This window comes from Alligator mississippiensis, chromosome 5 (assembly GCF_030867095.1).
Source record: "Alligator mississippiensis isolate rAllMis1 chromosome 5, rAllMis1, whole genome shotgun sequence".
In the NCBI taxonomy this organism is placed as follows: Eukaryota; Metazoa; Chordata; order Crocodylia; family Alligatoridae; genus Alligator; species Alligator mississippiensis.
The window spans coordinates 177369796-177384778 of NC_081828.1; the positions used below are offsets into that span (position 1 = coordinate 177369796).

Here is a 14983-nt window from a genome sequence, read left to right on the forward strand (position 1 = left end):
TTCCTTCCCTTAGGACCCTGAACTCAATCCTCTCATGGTTGTTGATACCAAGTTGCCAGCCACTACTACATTCCCTACCATATTTCCCTGTTTGTGAGCAGCAGATCAAGAGGGACATGGCTCCTAGTTGACCTCCCCAACACTTGCATCATAGTTGCTGCTGCTGAGGTTGCTATCCACTTCTGTTTCCCCAGCAGTCTTGATTAGCTTTGGAGAGACTTTAATCAAACCATGCCCTTTGACATCATAGTGGGAGACAAAATGTCCCCAAGTTCAAGAAATATTCAAAAAATTTAAATAAATAAAAAAAATCTTCCAAAGAAAAATCCTGGGAATTAGCCCTTTAAATTCCTAGTCAATATCATTATAAAATTAAAAAAAAAATCTCTACCCTTTTAGTCGGTAAGTGAACCAACAACAAACAGAATGAATTTATAGAAAAATAAAGTATGCAGATATTTTCATAGATTTTTAAAATGACTAGGGAAAGGTCAAGTACATGGCTTTAATACATACACAAACAAGAAAAATACAAAACACCTAAAATAAGCCATATCTGTATAACACTTTATTAAAAATACATATTTTCTGGTTTACATAAAAAGAATCCACATTCTAATTAAACATTACTGAAACTCAGAATGGAATTCTACCTGGAAAAATACAGATTTTCATAAACAAAGAGAAATACAGCACAGCACTTGACTCATTCTTACTTAAGACAAGATCTTTAGCTCATATTAACATCTTTTATTAGAGGACTGTGCCGTGCTTTTATTAACTAAACAAGCAACATAATATTTTTAATATATAGCCTTGACCAAAACCCTAATCTGAGTCCATGAAACACTGGGATCCATGAGTTCCATGGCTCAGGCCCATCTCAGATTTTTCGAAATGTACAATTTTCAGAGCTACATTATATCAACTTAGCAGCAACTAATACTAGTAAGGAATTTAGTGCACAATGCAAAACAGTTGGCAAAAACAGAAAAGCCCCAATGTAAAAATATAAATATATAGATCAAAACACCAGATGCATTTGCTTTCAACTGACAATCTTCCATACAATTTTCTTCTTTTCCCTTGACATCTCTCACTTGGAAGGTGCTGACTACCTCCAGAGCATGTGCAACACCTTTTAAAGTTAATGGAAGTTGAAGACATTCAGCATCTCTCCAAAATGCTTCGCATATTGCAAGTTCAGGCTCCAAAAAACAGAAGAGACACGGGCCAGGGCTGTGGAATATTTACTGGAAAACTCAGAGTAAGGCATACAAAATGCAGGAAGAAGATGGGGGAAAGGGGCCCGTGGTCAGCGTCTCCTTTGCTTTAATGCCCAAAGCAAGCTGGTAGCAGCATACACAGCTGAAGCAAATGGCAACACTGTCTGTAGCAGAATAATGAATATGACATCAAACATTGCTCCTCCTTGAAAAATGATCATATAGGAGTGGTCCCATGTTTTTGTGTGTATTATGATGCCATCTAGTGTGTTGCAGTTAAGGGCACAAACAATCTATTTTCTAATTCTCTGCCCTGCAAACCTAGCCTTAAGTCGAAGAATTAAGGCAGTGTCACTCATCTCCATGTACTGTCATTAGAAATGAAATTCACACAAGGGCACAGCTTGTCTTGCACAGTCTATAACTACCACAGGGGAAGGAAAGATCCCAGTCTGGCTCCCAGATCCCAGAATTTGTGGGACAAAAAATAAGAAGCCTCTTTTCTTTTAAATTGTCAACAGAGCAAACTTACTAAGGACATGATGAAGCAAGCACTCACTGAACATTTTGGTGCCACTAACACACTGCTACTTTTCAGACTGGAACCGCATCTTGAACATAATCTGAATCCATCGGAAATGTTTGTACAGACAATATTATTCTGTAGTGTAGGGTCAAGATTTTTAAAAATGAATGGAGATGTCCAATTTTGAGAAACTCTTGTTTAGGGAGTGGGAAAAGTTCAGCTCTTTAAGAAAAGTCAAATCCCTTGAAGGCATCTTAAATTGGGAACCAATAATTACTGGTTGCTTCTGAAAATCGTGGCCTATTGGGCTGTGTATGATGCTCATAGGTGATTGGGGCACTTACTGTAGGGAAGATGGAAGCTTTCTGATGACAGTGCACGTCTTCAAATGTGAGTTGGCAAGAAAAAGGCAGCCTAGAAAACAATGCTCATTCAAAAATAGTTGAACAGGGAAGAGCTGAGGAGTAAGGCTGAAGATGTGAAGGCTTTATATGTAAAACAATAAGCGGCAGCCTGAAAAGCCCAACCACCTCTGCTTAAAGCTTTCCATTAACATCACTTTTGCAAGTACGTAAGTTCATTTTCATTAATATATACATAAGACATCTAACATGATGAATATCTCTCCAGGGTTATAGCCCACTTCTCAAAGAGGCCTGGTGATAGCATATGTACAGTGCAGTACAACAAAACAGTATTGAATAGTCCACAAATATGTTTGCGTTTTACGCACTGCACTTTGGAATCTGGATGACATTCTTTCCCAGGATAGAATGATGCTTTAAAACAGTTCTCGTTTTAGGCTTGTTCTGCTTAATGATGGCTTTAAAATACAATATTCAAGTTTCTAAACAGTATGCTTACTTACAAGTGGTGTTTAAATTATATCATAAACAAGAAAGACCTTACAAGGCTAACAACTTACCAAAATCCATGCAGAATGAGAATTCCCTGAAAAGGAGCAAGGAAAAAAAATCACAACCTCTTATGCCTAAAGAGTGATCCCAGGTCAAAGGACATGCAACTCTTAGTTGAACTGATTTTTTAAAATCAAGTTCTCCTTTGAAATTAAAGGGTAATTTGACACAAATTCCATAGTTTAGGTTCATAAGCAGGTGTTTTTTGTGTACACCTAATGGGAAAAAAAACCAAGCACTGCTACTAAATTGAATTAGTTTGTCAAATGCTGTTTTTGGAGATCACATCCCAGAACACATGTACATGTGAGACTTCATGGCCCTTTTCCTAACCACCTTTCCGCTCCAAGTAGCAGATCATGTTGTTTGAAATTGTGTAATTTTATTCCCTGAGCCTGCAATGAGAAGTGCCAAGCTGGACCCCTGTCTTTTGATGGGCAGTGCATGGGTGCAAGGGTATAGTCAGCATGGTCCTTGTTACGGAATCAGGGCCTTGTGATAGATTGTATCAGCAAAGAGGTCCAGAAAGCCCTTTGGTTTGAATTAGGAGGAGGAAAATTAGATATGCAAAGAGGCCTATATAAAAGAAGACAGGGTAAATAGCAAGTTGGTACAGCACTAGCAGCAGTCAGTTTTGTCAGTAGTAAATTTAGGGAAGGGACTGGTCAGAAACGGTAAAAAGTAAACAGGCTTTTAATAGCATGGACCCGATTCTCTACTGCCTTGATTCTTGAATAGTAGCATGTTATCCCTGCTTTGTCCAGGTATAAGCATCTAAAAACACAATGCAAGACAGTGAAAAATCAAGTCTGCAACTCCCAAGGTTTGAGGGAGCATGAATGTCTGACTTGCAGAACAATCTTTCATTTAAGAGGTGTGTGTCACAACGGGAATGTCAATCTCAATGGCAGACAGCCGAGATCGAGCTGAGTAGGGTTGAGAGGCATAGCTGTGCATGCTGGGTGCATGGGAATAGAGGGGCTGCCAGAAAGGGGAAGGTAAACTTTTGCATGCACAGTACCACAGGAATAAAAGAACTGAAGTGAAAAACAGGCCGCCTGCACTGGCAATGGCAATAAACACTGAGATATCAAAAGTGAAAACTGGCTCATATATTTTGTTCAGGTAGTTGTTATAAAAAATGACCCAAATGGATGGTGTGAGGCACACGGCACAGGCAAGCAGGAACAAGAGGCCGGCCACAAGGTGGCAGCCTGCACTATTGACAAGGCATTTGGCCAATTTGATGTTTGGCACGCTGGTTACAAAGGCTGTGTTACACATGCCAACCAAACACAGAAAGAGAGCTGAAACTGCAGTGAGCATGCTAAGTGGCAGGGCAAACTGTAGCACCCGCAAATCTAGCTGATCAACTGCTGTGTACCACTGTGGGTCATATATCACACAGTCCCTGCTCCCATCGAAGCGTGCGCACTTGATCCAGAGTCCGGTGTACACAGTCACATTCTTCTCATTCTTGTTGAACGTGTACAGTCTCATTTGTCTCCAGTTCGGGAGTAAAACTGCAGCAAGGAGTCCTGCTACGGAAGCTGTTCCGCTGAGGAAGGCCAGCACTGTGGCTGCATGGACATCCCGGCATCCCATGTTTGTCCCCAGATGACAACCCCTGAGAGAGAAAAAAGGTTCAACGACAAGTGGACTTTCAAAGCAGAGCAGAAGAGAAAACTTCAGTGCCTAATTCAATATGGTTTTGCACCTTGAATCATCCCTTACTTTAGCACAGCACAAGTAAAAAGCAAGCATAAAGTTTTTTTGTTTTTGTTTTTAAATGTGCACATTATGTACAGGCAGAAGCACTAACTCAAGGTCCCAGGCCACAGAGAATCAAACCCTAATGCACTATTTTCAATTAGTTTTAAAGTCAGTAAGTACTAACATTTCTTCCTTAATCCTCACTCCAAGCAGCAGCAGCCCGGGGTAACATTTGCAATCTTTTTTTGAAGTCCTGTTAAAGAATGATTAAAACATCTTGAGTTTACCAGTTGATAGGTACACAACTTGAGATCCTTTCCAGAAAGCAGGGTGGACAATACACATCCCATGACTCATAGAACCACCACAATTCTTTAATAAACCATTTTATTAAACAAAGGAGTTGGAAAAACAAAACAGTAAGAGTCCTACGCCCTTGTTGCAGGGCAATTCATTAATCTGTGCACATGCTTGTGTTTCTGATCGTTTCCTACTTGCAACCTTGTTAAACACCCTAATAAAGTATCCCATTATAGGAAGCCCTCTGGCAGAAAGCAGTCCTCAATAAAGACCAAGAGACATAGTGACAACACGCCTGCTTAAGGTATTTCAAGATAGATGCTCCAAGATAACCGAAATCAGTGTACTCTAGAAGACTTCTCACTGACAGTCAACAGGAAGTAGATTCCAAAGTCATTTCAGCACCTCTGAAAATTATATCTATTCTTTTTAATCACTTGTTGCACACCTGTCTGGGGGCACAAAAATAATATTAAGTCTTGAGATCCTAATAACAAAATGCTTGTCATTACTTAACAAAATATTGCCAGCGCATCAGAGCAGACTAAATTAATTGAGCACCACAGCATCTTGTATGTCAGCATCCCTGTGCTTCAAAATGGCGATGGGGGCACTTGAACTAAAGCTCAAGCCCCCATACCATTCAGAAGCACAGGGACACCGACTGGAGCAGGGGCCGGGGATGAGCTTTAGTTCAAGCACCCCCACCACCAGTTTGAAGCTCAGGGATGCTGATACATGAGACACTATGGTGCTTTAATTAGAGAGGCTCTTAGAGCCACTCTAATGAGAGCCACCCCCATCCCACCCCCAGAGCATGTGTAAAAGTGTGCTTTCTGCCTAAGGCTACCCCTCCATTTCCAGTTGTTTGTTAAAAATGTCCAAAATAAAAATTAAACATTTTTGTTACGAGTCAAACACACACTGTTCAAGCTGAAAGGAAAATATTTCATTTTTCTTTTAAATGAGAAATGGAACCCCCCCAACATTATGTAAATGCATGTATTAATAAACTGCAGTTTAATTTTTCAGTTCAGCAAGCCAAACTGAAAAGGTCTGTTATTCACACAACCCTACAGTTCTTGACTGGGAAAACAGTCTACACGCATCTGCTTTTTAACCCTTTTTCCCTCTTCATAGTATAGTCAAACCAATCTGAGATAAGGAAATAACTTTCTTCATTCTCCAGGTACCACTTCACTCCTCCATTCTGTTCAGTATAGTAGGCATCTTGGATCACACACAGTAGACATTTATTCTATACAGAAGGTACTGTTAGGTTGGATATGGCTTGAATTGCTGATACTACTTAACAGGTTAGTTACCTTCATAAGAAGAAATAATAAATACTCACCAATAGTATACCCAAATGAGAGAAAATCTGGCAACTCTTAGCAGAAAAGTTCTATTGGATCTAGAAAAGAGAATATTATGAGAAAAAGTCAATTTTATGTTTAATTTCATGCAATTCCAGTTATAGCATTAACAGAATAATTCAGAAGCAACTGAAGTGGAATAAGGGGAGTTCCTATTCTACATCAAACACAGCAGTAACAGGCCAAGCTCATTACTGTCCTGTAAGTTGCCTATATTTCTATATAAAACCAAACCAAACCCAACCCAACCCAAAAATACCCTAAACGCTCCCCTGTTCCCAGAGATTCTCTCTCCAGGATCATTCCACCTTTACTTAATTCCCTCTAGGTGCAAAGAGTATTCAGCTCCCACCCTGATACTGAGGCATGTCAATGTAAGAAAGCTGTACTGCTATGGAAACTCTCAGATATCACCAGAGCTATTCAGATCCTTTATGCTTATCACCAGGAACGTAGGATAAAGGATATTTCAAATTAACTCTTGGTGACCAGGCTGAATGCAGTCATGCAGAAGCAAAAATTGGAGATCACAAACAACTTAAAAGAACAATTTTGTCATTATTTGAGGGATTTGATTCTTCCAAATCCATGACATTTCTCTGAGTTAATGGTTGGGAAGAGAAAAGGAAACTGTTCTCTTTCTTTTAGGTTTTGTGTTAAAATGCCCTTGAAATAATAAGGATAACAAGTCCATAGAAATAAGATGCATTGGGGCAGCATGTAGAAACCATTGGCTAGAATATAGATTATGCCACTGTTCTGTTCTTCAGTTCTCCAATGTTTTCACTTAAAGACTGCACTGGAAGAGAAATAGCTTTTTCTGGACCCCTTTTCTCCCACTACACCCATTGCCCTGGTCCCGCATATTTTAATTCTCAGAACAACTCTGCAGATCACATTTGAAGAACTATTGTTGTACTGGAGAAAACATCAAAACTGCAAGTGTTTGTGGCCACGTCATGCTGTTAACCCAAAGATTTTTTTCATGAAAAAATGAATATGGTAATGGTATCTATAAACATATGCTTTATGTACATTTAATATTACTTTTATGTTCAGTTTCCCTAAACTAAGAACTTTTGCCATAGCTCCTGAACCCAACTGACTCTATGCTCACAAACAGAGCCTCCTACTAAACCACAAGCTGCCAAGGTGAGAACGAGGCCACTGACCACCTCTTTTGGCTCTGCCCCTATGCCAAGGGAGCATGAGAAAAGGTAAGCCAGCTCCTTGAGGAAGTGACAGGAGTCAGGCTGATGACAAGGGAGGAGGTGCTATACAGGCACCTGACTAAACATCAGAGGTCCCAGACAACCCACCTCGACCAGTTTGTATCATGCATCAGGAGGGCCCTGTGGCAATGCAGGAACCTCCTGATGTACACACTAAGCTTGAGCAAACGGACTGTGTTAAAATGTTTCAGATCAAACTCCACTCCTACTACCGAAAAGTGGTGGGAGAGGATGCAGCCAATTCCACCTGGAAAAGGGACACATGGCACAGGCTATTCACAGTCCTCCTGGGAAGGGAAGTGGACAGGGAAAATGAAGGGGACAATGACACAACTAGACCTGGAGACAATGAGGAGGACAACAACAGGATCAGAAACAGCGGAAGTGACAATGACATCAACAGTGACAAGGACAGAGAATGATCTGAGAAGGGAAACCCCAAATTGGGGTTTGGACTAAGGGACTGTTTGGGCTGGGAAGGGCAGAGGGTGGGTGCAGGTGGGCGCAGGGGAGCAAGTGCGGTTATTGTAACGGGTGCGCAGGTTTCTTAAGGTGGTTTAAAAAAAAGTGTGATGGAAGTCTATGATAGAGGATGCATATATAGATATAAATATATATATTTTAATTTTAAAAGTCTGTTAATGTGCACTTCTGTTATTCAATCTTAGGTTTTATTTAAGCAAAAAAGAAAGCCGATTTCAGAGTTGAAGGCCCTCCTGTATGAACAAGTTTCCATCCTGCCCCAGACACAAAAATCAAGAAACGGTTCAAGGGTCATATCTGATTTAGCTGCTAGGCTAAAAAAATTAAAATAAATAAAGACTCCACAAGGGAGAGAAAGACACAGTAGCTTGTACCATATTAAGTAGTCGAGGCAGTCACTGTTGGACTGAACAACATTGATCCTGAACAACTAAAGATCCCAGCTGCTTAGGAACTAGTTTTAAGTTGTAGCGAAGACAACTGTTTTTTCATGTGTCTGGATATCCGTGCATTCTATTCACTGTGATGTTAGACCCCTTTACATCCCCTTCTTTAGTATCTGACCCACAAATCTCTAAGCAGTGATGTGCAACCTTTTTAGACTCAAGGCACCCCTCCATAATTTTGTGAATTGAGAATCACCCTATTTCAAAAACTAATTTTATTTCAGTGCTTGCCTCCTTTCAGAGGGTCCAGGCAGGTATAGCCTGAGCCTGTCCTTATCTGCTTATCTTCTTTCACTTCCCTTATTTCCTCACACTTTCTGTGACAATCTTCAAAGCATCTCACTGCATCCCTCGCACCCTGGTTGAGGATCAGCTAAGCTAAGAGCACTCCAAAAATCAGATTTTCTCTGGCCTTATATTTTAAAGATCCAGGATCCATAGTAGGGGAAAAAAAAACCCTCAACAGAGCTTGCCAGATATTTGGTAAAATTGTTTATTTGATATATTTAGTTAAAAAAGGTCAATATTATTTGGACATCTATCCAGTGGAATGAATGATGGTAAAAGCAAAAAAACCCCCAACAAACCAAGAATGTATTTAGTGCCAAACACCATTTTTAAGATGCATTATTTAGTGAGGAGTATGTAACCAGCTCTATCCCCAATATTCAGTCACCCCCTGCATGACTTTTGGGTGCTGAATAACTTGTGTACGCAATGTGCATTCAGCCACAATGCTAGAAAGTGGAGAAGGAAAAAAATAACCTGCCAACCCAAACCCCCACTATATGAGGCTTGCAAAAGCCAGTCAAATTCACCACTACAGAACTCTTCTTTCTATCTTTCAGGGATACAGGTTGTAGCCATATTGGTCTACAGGCAAAAGGAATCAGAACTCATGGTAGAGATGATATCTTTTATTAGACCAACTAGATATTTGCAAAAAAAATTCTTTATTTGCAAACTTTTGGGCACACACCCACTCACTCTTCCTCAGGCATAGGAGAATGCAAAGATTGTAAAGTTTCTCTTAGGGGGAAATTTCACACATCTAGTTGGTCTAATAAAAGAAATCACATCTTCTGGAAGGGCTGGATGTTTTTAAATCTGTGGGCCCTGATGCCCTCCACCCACGGGTTTTGAGAGAGCTGGCGGGGGTCATTGCTGTGCCGTTGGCCCGGCTGTACGAGTGATCATGGTCCACGGGCCAGGTGCCCGGAGATTGGAAACTAGCTAATGTGGTCCCCATTTATAAGAAAGGGAGAAAGGAGGACCCAGGAAATGATAGGCCCATGAGCCTCACATCCGTCTTGGGGAAAATCCTTGAAAAAATTATCAAGGATCACATCTGTGAGGGGCTAGCAGGGAAGATCATGCCCAGGGGAAATCAACACGGGTTCATCAAAGGCAGGTCCTGCCTGACCAACCTGATTGCCTTTTATGACCAGGTAACTAAATCCCTGGATGATGGTGTCGCTGTGGATGTAGTCTTTCTGGACTTTAAGAAGGCCTTTGACACTGTCTCTCACCCCATTCTCATTAATAAATTGAGCGACTGTGGCATTGCTGCCTACACAGTTGGATGGGTCAGAAATTGGCTGATGGGGCGCACCCAGAGAGTGGTGGTGGACGGGTCGTACTTGACCTGGGGGGATGTGAATAGTGAGGTCCCCCAGGGCTCGGTCCTAGGGCCTACACTGTTCAACATCTTCATCAGTGACTTGGACGAGCGGGTGGAAAACACGTTGTCCAAGTTTGCCGACGACACCAAGATGTGGGGAGAGGTAGGCACACTCGAAGGGAGAGAGAGGCGGCAATTAGATTTAGACAGACTACAGAAGTGGGCGGATGGTAATAGGATGGGCTTCAATGTGGATAAGTGCAGTGTGCTGCACCTGGGGAGAAGGAATCCACAACATACATACAGGCTGGGGAGCTCCCCCCTTGTGAGCACAGAGGCGGAAAGGGATCTTGGAGTCTTTATCGACTCCAAGATGAACATGAGCCGCCAATGCCAGATCGCAGCCAGCAAGGCCAACCGCACCTTGTTGTGCATCCAAAGATGCATCTCAAGCCAGTCCAGAGAGGTGATACTCCCCCTCTACGTGACATTGGTCAGGCCACAATTGGAGTACTGCGTCCAGTTCTGGGCACTACACTTTAAGAAGGATGTGGCCTGCCTTGAGAGGGTCCAGAGGAGTGCCACCCGCTTGGTTGGAGGGCAACAGGGCAGGCCCTATGAGGAGAGGCTGAGGGACCTGAACCTGTTCAGCCTCGGCAAGTGGAGGCTGAGGGGGGATTTGGTGGCTGCCTACAAACTCGTTAGAGGAGATCAGCAGCAAATAGGAAGGGCCCTATTCCCCCCAGCAGCACCTGGGGTGACGAGGAACAATGGCCAGAAGCTGTTGGAGAATAGGTTCAGGTTAGAGATTAGGAGGAACTATTTCACTGTTAGGGTAGCTAGGATCTGAAACCAACTTCCTAGGGAAGTGGTCCTTGCTCCTACCTTGGGTAAATTCAAAAAGAGGTTGGATGAACACCTGTCTGGGGTCAGACTAGATGATCTATTTAGGTCCCTTCTGACCCTTAACTACTATGAAACATCTACCCAAAAAACCTTGCCTGCCTATCACTTCTACCACGGGTTCTGATTCCACTAAAGAACTGTAATGTTATATGGATCACAGATACGGAGACATAGGCCTAAAGGGAACATTGTTATTCAGTAGGTTAACCATGTTCAATAGACAGAGCCAAGTACATTTAATTTACCAAATGATCTAAGATGTAAATGGGTGTATAGGTAAAAATACAGCAAAAACTAAATATGTACCAGCAAGGATAAGAAACCTAAAACTCATAATAAAGCAGGGCTGAGAGTCCAGATTAGGAAAGAGCGTATTTCAAAGCGTAAAAACAACAATGTAGACACCCACTGTTATGAGCAATGAAGGGATGAAGAAACTGTGGTTAACAGCCTACAGCCAGCCCGGGAAATGGCAGTGCCGTGTGGGGTAGAGTGTGAATCAGGAAGAAATAATCATCAGAACAATCTCAGCCTGGTTGTATTACAAGGCATCAATACATATTATTTTAGTTACATTTCCACATAAATACCCAGTGCCAAGGAGAGATCCTGGTTCTCTCTGGTAATCTAGATAGCTAAGCTTTCATCTCATTCTCTAGATGTGTAGAAATACACCGTTTTCACTGCTCTGCTGCTTCACTCCCTGGGCGCACACAATCCCCCTTTTCCATTACCTATACACAGCAGAATTCACCTGATCTCCAACAGAAAAGGCTGCAACACAAGTAAATAACTGCAAAGCACGATTACTAATTATACATACCACCTTCTCACGAACACACCACTTTATTTGCAGTGAGGAGCCGCTGGTGTTGCTGCTTCTTTCCCAGTCTTTCCTGAGGTCGTGGCTTTTCCCAAAGAATGCTGGGATTGTAGTCCTGCTTCTCCCAGGGTGCTTAACTTCGTGACATCAAAAACTACAACCCCCAGAATGCTTTCTTGCCAGCATTTCCCAGGCAACATCCTTGAGAATCTGCTCCTACAGCCTATTCCTGCCATCCCACTGTTGCGTAATGTGATAAAGCGCTAAAATTATCATCTGGTGAAGTAGGTTGTTGCCTATGAAAGCTGAGGACTTTCTGAACCAGTTATTATTGTCTAAGGTGTCATCCTGCCCTGCCTTCTGCTTTGTTAGCAGGCAAGGATTGTTAAAAGTGATTTAGGCTTTTTGTTGTTCATAAATCATGCGTTAAACTAGGAAAAGCCACCTCTTACGCATACAGATTGGATTATCTCAGCCAGGTTTCTTTTCCAGTATCAGCAGTTAAAAAGAAAAAAACCCAAAAAACCCAGCTCTGTTACCATTAGAGATTAGGTTATTTTTTTCTTTCCCCTTGTTATACCTGAGATTTTAAAGGGGTGATATTTTCAAATTCTTTTCCACAACAGCAACACTAAAGAGAATTTTAAACCTTCCAATAAAAATCCTAAAGAGTCAATAGTTTGTGCCTGTGTTTTATAGTAGAGAACAAAGGGAGGGTGGGGAAATAAAACGCAGGAAAGGGATACTGACGTCTTGGACTGCCTCCAAAATCATCTGAAAGCACAATACAAGCCACTCATGAGGCAGGGATTGAAGTGGGCCTTGTTTCTCCAATGCGTTCCTCTCTATTTTCTCACCTCAGCATCCTCTCTCAAGAGCTCTGTCCTGCTGTAAGATGTTCCCCGTATCAGTCAGAGCCTGTCAGCTTTCTTTACCACACATTTCTAAAAGAAAACACTGCTTCCCATGCCAACTGGCTAGAGAGGCAGTTTTAAACCTCACTTTAAAAATCTGAACTGCAAAAAAAATGATGTACAACTTCTACCTCAATTTCCATAAGGGCACTTTTTAAGCTACAAAGGAGTCCTGCTGTCTGTAAGGGTGGCAACCAAGCTGGCAGGAAAAGGAAAGGTTATCAGAAAGACTTAAAAAACCCCCAAACATTTCAAGATCTGAAATGAAAGCAAAAGGATTTTCCTTCCCACAGTGGGTTCAATAAAATATGGATGTTTACTGCACTAGGTAGTTTTTACAGCAGAGTTCCCTTTAATTAGAATGCAAGATACAAAACAGCAGATTGGCCCACCCACATAATCGATGTCCAATGGCTAATTATAATCAGGGCAACTTCTTTCTCCAGTTATTTAATGCAATAAACAGCTGGATTTTGTTCCATTTTGATAATAAAGGCTTTGAAACTACAAATGTACATCAAAAATCCTATAGGGCTCACCAAGATATCTTGAAATATAGCTTCAAGCAATCATTGTTTCCCACATTTTGCAGTATGCAAATTAGTGAGCATGATGAGGTCCCCATGTAAAAAATTCTCTTGCAATGAAGAAAGTGCTCTGAGCCTTTGACTCACTGTGCTCAATTCCTGTTGAGAGCATCTATTACCCCCAATATTGACAAAAAAAGATAATTAGAAAGAAACAAGAACTTCATCCATATAAAAGATAAAAGAATTGAGTAGCAATGACTAGTCACCCTTCCTTCCCAGTAATTGCTTTAAAAAAAATTTAGAGGGAGGATTTTATCTGCATACTTCTTTTTATTATACTAGTCTGATGTATCCAATATTGATTTTGATTTGCAGCTGCTTTATAGTGGACCTTTGAAAATGTACAATGAAGAACTTTTAGCTGTTCTTTAACTAACATTTAGTGTGCATGTTCCTTATGCTAAATCTGAATCAAATACTCTTGAGAAAAGTATAGTTCTGTTCAAGAAAAGGAAGTTTACTCATTGCTCAGATGTAATCCTCTCTCGCACCTTAATATAAGCAGCATCTGGAAGTTTTGATTAAAGACTGAACATGACCTTGGACATTTTACTTAGTCTTATTATCCATCTGAAAAACAAAGATTAGCCTAGTTCTTACAGAACGTATTACTGCTATGAGTAGAGCGCAGCAGCAGCCAGATACGAACAGAAATGGAAAATTCAAGTCCTTTAGCATGTCTTCCTCTTCCATGCACCAACTTTAGCCTGTTACACTTCATCAGATTTTTATCAGTTCATAAAAGGCACCCAAATAATACAAACTTATTTCTGTGCAAAAGATGGAGAACAGATCCTACACTTCATGCTCTGTGCACTGCGGAATTGCTCATGTCCTCATGCTAAACTTCCCCCCAGAGAACCAGGAGTCCCCAGGAAATATGGAACCAGAGCAATCATCTCCTACATTATTGCAGCATGTTATCATGTTTCTGCTCTTTTCCTCAGATAATGCTAGGATTTTTATCATCTACTTGGCAAAATTCAGAAAAGCTTGCGAAGCCCAACTGTAGAGGCTGCAGCCAGCATAGAACCAGGGTGCAACTCACTGCCTAACTCTGCTCTACCCAGCAGCCAAACACTCTAGATCAGGTTGTCCAACTTTTAAGTAGCCACAGGCTGTACCAGCAGGGCTCTGGGTCCTTGGGAATGCACAGTACGACCCCTACTGCACTGCATGCAACCCAACAGATCCCCAATCTCCTGCACTGCGTGCTCCTGTGACCCCCCAACCCCTGGGTGCACTACACATTCCTGTGCCACCCCCACCCTCCTGCCACTGCACTCCATACTCCTGTGGTCCCCCTCTCACTCTTCCCTGAGGCACTGTGTGCCCAGGCACTCCATCTCAACTCAGCTCCCTGGCCGTGGGCTCTTCCACTGTGCTGTGCTTCTTGGGCACCCCAGGCCACAGGCTCCCACATCACCACAGGCTGTGCCATGCTACACTGCCACATCCCCTGAGCAAGGTAGGGGAAGCCACAGGGAGAGAGAGCCTGGAGACCCCAGCTGCTTCTGCAGCTAGAGCAATGGGGGGCAGTGGCACCTAAGTGGGAGACCAAGGCTGCAACTGAATCCCTCACAGGCTGACAGTTGAGCTGACCTTGTCAACAGGGTAGAGAGGAGATGGAATGAAATGATCTGGGGTCATAACCCTATACTTCATCTAGGAAACATTTTAAAAATATATTAATATCCCTTTAGTATTTAGATGTTCTGCACTGAATCAGATTTGCAGATTCTCCACTTCTGAAAGAGAATTAGCAATCATAAAATAGGAAACCAAAGCATAGGTGCTTTGACAGGCATACAGGGCATAAGTCATCATCCTGCACTTAACTTCTAAAGCTAAAATGCTTTAGGAAAAAACCTCATTTGTTTCTTAATGCTAAATGAATAGTGATTGCTGTA

The 14983-nt window shown here is 41.8% G+C and overlaps 1 protein-coding gene across 1 annotated transcript; it reads right to left on the reverse strand.

Moving 5' to 3' along the window:
• Positions 1-546: 546 nt before the first annotated feature.
• Positions 547-12126, reverse strand: CLDN12 (claudin 12). The gene is made up of 3 exons (XM_006258930.4): positions 11570-12126; positions 6037-6096; positions 547-4296 (listed from the first exon to the last, which is right to left on the reverse strand). The coding sequence occupies exon 3, from the start codon at positions 4272-4274 to the stop codon at positions 3537-3539; it is 738 nt and encodes a 245-aa protein (XP_006258992.1). The 5' UTR covers positions 4275-4296; positions 6037-6096; positions 11570-12126; the 3' UTR covers positions 547-3536.
• Positions 12127-14983: the final 2857 nt, after the last annotated feature.